Source organism: Lates calcarifer, linkage group LG19, assembly GCF_001640805.2.
Source record: "Lates calcarifer isolate ASB-BC8 linkage group LG19, TLL_Latcal_v3, whole genome shotgun sequence".
Classification (NCBI taxonomy): Eukaryota; Metazoa; Chordata; class Actinopteri; family Centropomidae; genus Lates; species Lates calcarifer.
In genome coordinates, this window is record NC_066851.1 from 21,642,976 (window position 1) to 21,649,274 (window position 6,299).

The 6,299-nt window shown below is 45.3% G+C and overlaps 1 protein-coding gene across 1 annotated transcript; it reads left to right on the forward strand.

Moving 5' to 3' along the window:
* ky (kyphoscoliosis peptidase) lies at window positions 1-5,882 on the forward strand. The gene is made up of 7 exons (XM_018685512.2): window positions 1-107; window positions 1,082-1,680; window positions 2,277-2,391; window positions 2,534-2,651; window positions 3,337-3,528; window positions 3,797-3,987; window positions 4,078-5,882. The coding sequence occupies exons 2-7, from the start codon at window positions 1,102-1,104 to the stop codon at window positions 5,403-5,405; spliced, it is 2,523 nt and encodes an 840-aa protein (XP_018541028.1). The 5' UTR covers window positions 1-107; window positions 1,082-1,101; the 3' UTR covers window positions 5,406-5,882.
* Window positions 5,883-6,299: the final 417 nt, after the last annotated feature.

A 6,299-nucleotide genomic window follows, 5' to 3' on the forward strand; every position in this document is an offset into this window, starting at 1 on the left:
ATATAAGCCTCCCCCTGCAAGTGGGGACCACTGAGAACACACAGTGGAAACATCTCTGCCCGACACTCCAGCAAACATCCAGCAGGCATTTTAAATCCTCTCTCAGGGTAAGTAAAAGCCGTGACTTTTGGGGATGTAGCGACAGTTAAACCTACCTAGACTGGCTTTACCCACCTTCTCTTTTGTGACTGTAAATCAGACATAAATCAGCATTTGAGTGTGTAGAATTATCATAAACACTGAAGGAAGTATCGTGATGCAGAAAGGTAAAAATGCAGTATGTTTTTTTTTTTTTTTTCAGGAAAATGAGCATTATTCTATGAAAATCGCATTTCTTATCGCCATGCTGTTATTTCATCACTTGGTTTGGATTTACTCCAACATGAGGGGGAATACCTTTCAATATCCTTCAGGGGCTTCACTTTAGTCGCACTCTAGGAAGGTCAGAGGTCAGGGTCAGCTGCAGCACGGTGCCCACAGAGCTGATAAGACTTAGTGGTCTGCTGAAGGACACTTGATCTGGGCGAATACTTGCCAATGCAGGGCTTCAGCCTGGGTCACCTGGTTGAAGGACAGTTAGTGCCAACCTGCTGCTCCTTCAGAAAAACAAGCAAGTTTTCACAAGTCAAAATATGTTCACTAATGTGTTCACATATGTTGCTTATTTTGAAGACATGTTAAATATGTTCATCAATCTGCAGGTTCATCACATACAGGAAGTTATAAGGTCATACTAATCTGGTGAAAGCTTTGACTTTCTTTGCGCTGCTAGCTGTGACAGTGACTAATGATTCCAACCTTTGCATTCATTTATGGTCATGAATAGACATGATATAATTGCCAATTCATCACTGTCTTACACAGTGTACTGTATAGAATATACTGTCTGCTTCACTGTGCAGCATGTGCAATCGTGCTATGGATCTTTTTCATGATGGGTTCCCACAGGAGCTGTGTGTCTCATTTTAAGCTGTTTAACAAAGTACTGAAGTCTTACCTGCTCACAGGATTAAGCTAAGAATAGTAGAAAGAATAAAATGGCTACTGTCTTTTGAATAGTATCTGTCTTCTCTCTTGTTAGGACACCATGCTTCCAGCATAATGTCAGCTGAAGTTGCAATCCAGAAGTTCTCCTTCCCCGTCTCCTGTGCTGTGGGCCTTTCCCGGCAAGATGAGGTGACCCAGAAGGGAGGCGTACAGGTGAAGGCCCTGGGGCTTTATGACCTCCAGGAGAATCCAATATTAAGTGAACCAAACCCTGTTCCAGTTATAGGGGCTCTAGTGCATAAAGAAAACCAGGCCCAGGAGAGTCCAAAGCCTTCTCCTGGGGGAGACATGGCAGTTGCCCAGGTCTTGGTCTGTGCTGAAGCCTCCCAGAGTGCTGTGCTCTCCAGGCGAGGTGTGTTTGAGAAGTTTACGGTAGAGAGCGAGGATCAACGTCCTGTGGCAAAAAGACAACTGTCGTCTGAGAGTGCAGCCAGGACCATCACTGTGGTGAAGAAGAGTGCCGTGAGGAAGGAGGTGGAAGAACAGAGGCACCTGAAACCAAAAGCACACCTGGGACAAAAGGTGACGCCATGTGCTGGAGTCACAGGGAAGAGGAAGCGTCGAAAGGACCTTTTCATTAACTCTGAAGTCTTCCATAGGGTTGACGCCCATGTTATCAGGGCAGGAGCAGAGGTGAGAGCATTTACATCGCACATTCCTGTATGACACAGGATGAGAAGGCTAACATTTGCCTGCAAAGCTAAATTTTACCTGCTATCTAGTTCTTATCGGTAAAACAGAATCTTTACTCTCAACAGTGACTAACACCAATCCATGCTTCACCTGCTAAACTACACAGGACTACCAATTTATAGCCAGTCACTCCATCTGCAGCGGGATAACAGAACCGCAGCCAAATAAGAGAAACAAAAACAAAACCACAACAGACATGGGTCAGTGTGTTCCTGAGCTATTCAGGAAAAGCACTGAGGGATGATAACATCTGCTCATCTGCTGCAATAAAACCAGAACAAATACTACAGCTCTCAGGTAGCACTCACATCCTTGAGCATGGATCGCAACCTGGTTTGTTCAATACACTGAATGACACTGAAAAATACTGGCAAATAGGATGATGTGAGATGGTAAACTGCAGCAGAGGCTTACATAAAGTTTTTGATGCTGGCTGAATGTGAAAATACGAAGACATCTTTGGATACTTTGAACCTGTAGAAAAACTGTAATATCCAACAAAGAATATCTTTAATGAGTGTGTGTCTGTGTTGCAGCTTAAGGAGAAGTGTGTGTATGATGTGAAGACAATAGTAAAGAGCATCACACAAGGGGCCAGAAATGAGCTGGAGAGGCTTCGTGCCATCTGGGTCTGGCTGTGCCACAACATTGGTGGGTTTACTGGTCTATATATACTTACATATAAATCCTACCATTCTGTAATTTGCAAGTATGGATTTTTTCTATTTGTGTTAAAGAGCAGATGTCATATTTTTACCTTATTTTTGAAATAAAAGCATTGTTGTCTTCATAGAGTACGACGTGAACGGGTACCTTGGCCGCTCAGAGAAGTTGAGCTCCCCAGAGGAGGTGATAGCGGCCGGTCGGGGTGTGTGCTGCGGCTACTCCAACCTCTGTACAGAAATGTGCAGGTAGACACAGCAAAACAAATATAAGCCTGATATTTACCTTTTGTTTAACTCTATTTAGGTGTTCAACCAACAGCTCAGGCAAACATTTAGCTCTAAAGCTGCTAAATGCTCCACTAGGTTTACTAGCTAGCTGCTAACTCTGTCTGTCTGCTGAGCAGGTAGAATGCAGTGGGTTCACTGTCAGCTACATTTGGAATAAAGTTTCATTTTAGTGAGCCAGACAACCAAACCAATGAGTTTGTGTGTTTGCCATGTGCAGTATGTGGTCACCGCTACAACTGACCCCTGCCACATCTCCCACAGCATTCATCCAGAATTCTCTGAAGACTCTTGTTACTGTGTGTTAAGGCTCTTATTCACACAAACTTAATCTATACAGAGAAAAACATACAGCATGATGTGAATGATTCCATCTTGAGATGCATTTTCTCTGGGTTTTTCCATTAATCTAGATGTCAGTACACACTCTATTCTACTCCAATTCTTCCATTCATTTATTCAGTATTGTGCTGCACACTGCATCCTTGATCCCCTATGAGTTCCAGCTAGACACTTCCAGTATAAATAATGTGCACTAAATCAATTGAAGACCCACTGCGAAAACAACAACCTTGAACTTGAGTTTAAGGACATGGGATATGAAACAAAAGGCAGTGAACATGCTCTGTTTGGTTTGTATTTACAGAGAGGTGGGCATTGAGTGCCAAGAAGTTCCGGGCCACAGCAAGGGCATCGGGTACCGTCAGGCTCAGAGCCTCAAGAATGTGAAATCTGATCACCTGTGGAACGCTGTGCTTCTAGGAGGACAGTGGTTCCTATTGGACGCCTGTTGGGGAGCAGGCCGAGTAGATATGGAACACGAATGCTTTGTCAAAAGGTTTGAAAAAGGAGGATGGATTCCACCATATTCATCTTCCAGTGATTATTCAAGAAACTGTTGTGTGAAATGAGTCCAAACTGGTGATGATTTGAAGTCGAATTTGAGCCATTAGCTGCTTTTCATTTCAAACAAGTCTATAAAAACACCACATCACTGTAGTCGTGACAAGTTTGCCACTTTGGTCTTTTGTTTATTTTCATGCACCCAAAACCAGCAGCGAGTTGAGTCTCAAACCAGTCTGCTCTCTCCATCTGTTGCCTCCAAGGTTCGATGATTTCTACTTCCTAACGGACCCAGAGGAGTTCATAGATTCACACTTCCCAGATGAGGAGAAATGGCAACTCCTGGACTCACCGATCCCCCTGGAGGAGTTTGAGAGGAGGGTCTTCAAGACTTCAGCCTTCTTCACCATGGGGCTCAGGCTGATTCAGCCTCATCACTTTCACATCGTCACAGGTCCACCCTCAGTTTTGTTGATTTTATAAGGGGGTGCAGATGTATCAAGTTAAAACTATTTTTAAAAACCTCTTTTGATTTCCTCTATAGATGAAGGCGAGGCAAATGTGTCCCTTGGCTTCTCCAGACCTACCACTTTTACCTATGAGATTACACAACACCAGGATCTTCTCCATTGTGGATCTTCAGAGCAGAAAGAGTCCAACAATTCCTCTTTTGGCCTCTTAACGGTCTCCCATCGTAGCATGAAGTTGCAGCTCCTGCCTCCTGCAAGCGGCACATATGACGTGAAGGTGTTTGCCAGACCTGAAGCAGCCAACACACCTCTGATCTGGGTCTGCTCTTTCACAGTCGAGTGCCAGACGCCCCGAGCCATGGAGGAGATCCCAGAGAACCCCTTTTTGTCTTGGGGCCTGCAGCCTGTGGCAGGATCTCTGGGCATCACAGGTAGCAGCCAGGGCAGCGAGGTTGCTGAGGTGGAAGACGGTGTCTTTGAGTTAACGTTGAAGACATCCAGGCCTCTGATGGTACTGTGTGAACTGGTCCACCCGGAGCTGGAGGCTGTTGTAGCCAAGCGCTGCCTAGCTACTCAGATTCAATCGGATGTTCTGACCTGCCATGTCCTGTGCCCCTCGCGTGGCTTCTACCGCCTGTCAGTGTTTGTGAGGGACTATGAGAAAACAGAAGTCAAGTTCCAGAATGCTGCAAACTTCCTCTTGCACTGCAAAGGGAAGGTGGTGGGGCTGGATGAGCTCTTCCCTCCTAACTTGGGCTCAGTGTGCGGTCCAGGGACCCGCACATCGGAGGCGGGGCTGTCCAAATTCAGCCATACAACAGCACTGGTGAGCACGCAGCAAGGCAAGTGTAACATCACCTTCCACAACCAGCGGGACCTTGAGCTTCACACTGTGCTCAGCAGAGAAGAGAACAAAACAGGAGCTATTCCGCTCTCACGCCACCTCTTCTGCACATACACAGACAGCAAGGTGACGGTGAGTGTCAGCCTACCTGATGCTGGGGTGTACCGGCTGGGCCTGTATGCCAGGCTCGCCCCCGGTGGAGATTTCAACCCCATGTGTGACTTTGTTTTGAGGAACAGCTGTGATCAGCCGGGGCTTCCGTTCCCCTGCGTCTATTCAGCCTGGAGGAGAGGCTGTGTGCTCTTTGAGCCTCGTGTGGGCCTGCTGGAGCCCCTCTCCTGGGTCCGCTTCAGGGTGAGGGTCCCCGGGGCCCAGAGGGTGAGTGTGGTGGGAGAGACAAGAACTGATCTGAAACTGAACAAGAGCAGAGTCTGGGAGGGTGAGGTTTTCAGTGGAAACGGTCTCCAACAACTGAAACTGGCTGCATCCTCGGGGGAGTCCAGTGACATGGCTGTTCTGATGACCTTTGACATCAAGCAGTTGGAGAGAGAAGTGTGAAATCCAAAGGTTGGAGGAGACCAGATGGATAGTTCTCGGAGTATAGCTGTTCACTGCCTAATGAAGTTACTGATTTGGACTAATGCAAATCAGACTGGGGTTGAAAATATTTGCAAATAATTCAAACTGTGAGCCATAATCTTTCAGGTGTAACTGCATCAACATTATACAAATAGAGCCAGGTTGCTGTCAGTCATCAGAAGGTGTATGAAAATTAATTTCAATCCTGTGAATGTGTGAAACTTTGTAGCAATGAAGTGATGCAAATGCAATACCAATCTTACCTGGCATTTTTTTGAGATCTTTTGAAAGCTATTATTTGATCCAAGTAGTGCTCAGTATAAAAAAGATTGACAATGGTGCTCAGCTGTGGTGCTCACCCATGATATGATACTGATCAAGAGTGCATTTGTTCCTTATTATAATGTTATGAAATGATGATTGTCAAAAGGAGTGCAATAAAATGTGAAAATAATATCTAAACCTGGACAACTTTTTTTAACAGTCACGGTTGCACAACATTTCAATTTTAGATTTCACAATAAATCCTACTTTCAGCTAGGCATAACTAATAAAGTGGCAGCTGAGTGTACGTCATTAATAACAACATAAACTCAAACTTGTTGTCCCATGCAGCTGGAAACAGTCAAACCCACAGGACAGTTTAAGTTGGGCTACAGTCTGATAAAAGAAAAACAACTGCTTAACAATCCCATTTAGTAAAAGTGAACAATTCCAGCACTGTACAGTTCACTATTGTTGCAGTGACCTGGGCCCACTCAGCAGGCTTTGGCAGACGCCAGTGAGAGTGATGAGTGTTTACATGTGGCTGTCATAATAGCCCACAAATAGCCTGAGCTCACTGCCTCAGTAAAAATACAACAATGAGGGGCG

What these genes read in the sequence shown, in the direction of transcription:
- ky (XM_018685512.2), top strand. Translation starts at nt 1,102, where the DNA reads ATGTCAGCTGAAGTTGCAATCCAGAAGTTCTCCTTCCCCGTCTCCTGT. An exon ending in TTATCAGGGCAGGAGCAGAG is followed by an intron (nt 1,681 to 2,276) that starts GTGAGAGCATTT and finishes TCTGTGTTGCAG; the next exon opens with CTTAAGGAGAAGTGTGTGTA. An exon ending in CTGGCTGTGCCACAACATTG is followed by an intron (nt 2,392 to 2,533) that starts GTGGGTTTACTG and finishes TTGTCTTCATAG; the next exon opens with AGTACGACGTGAACGGGTAC.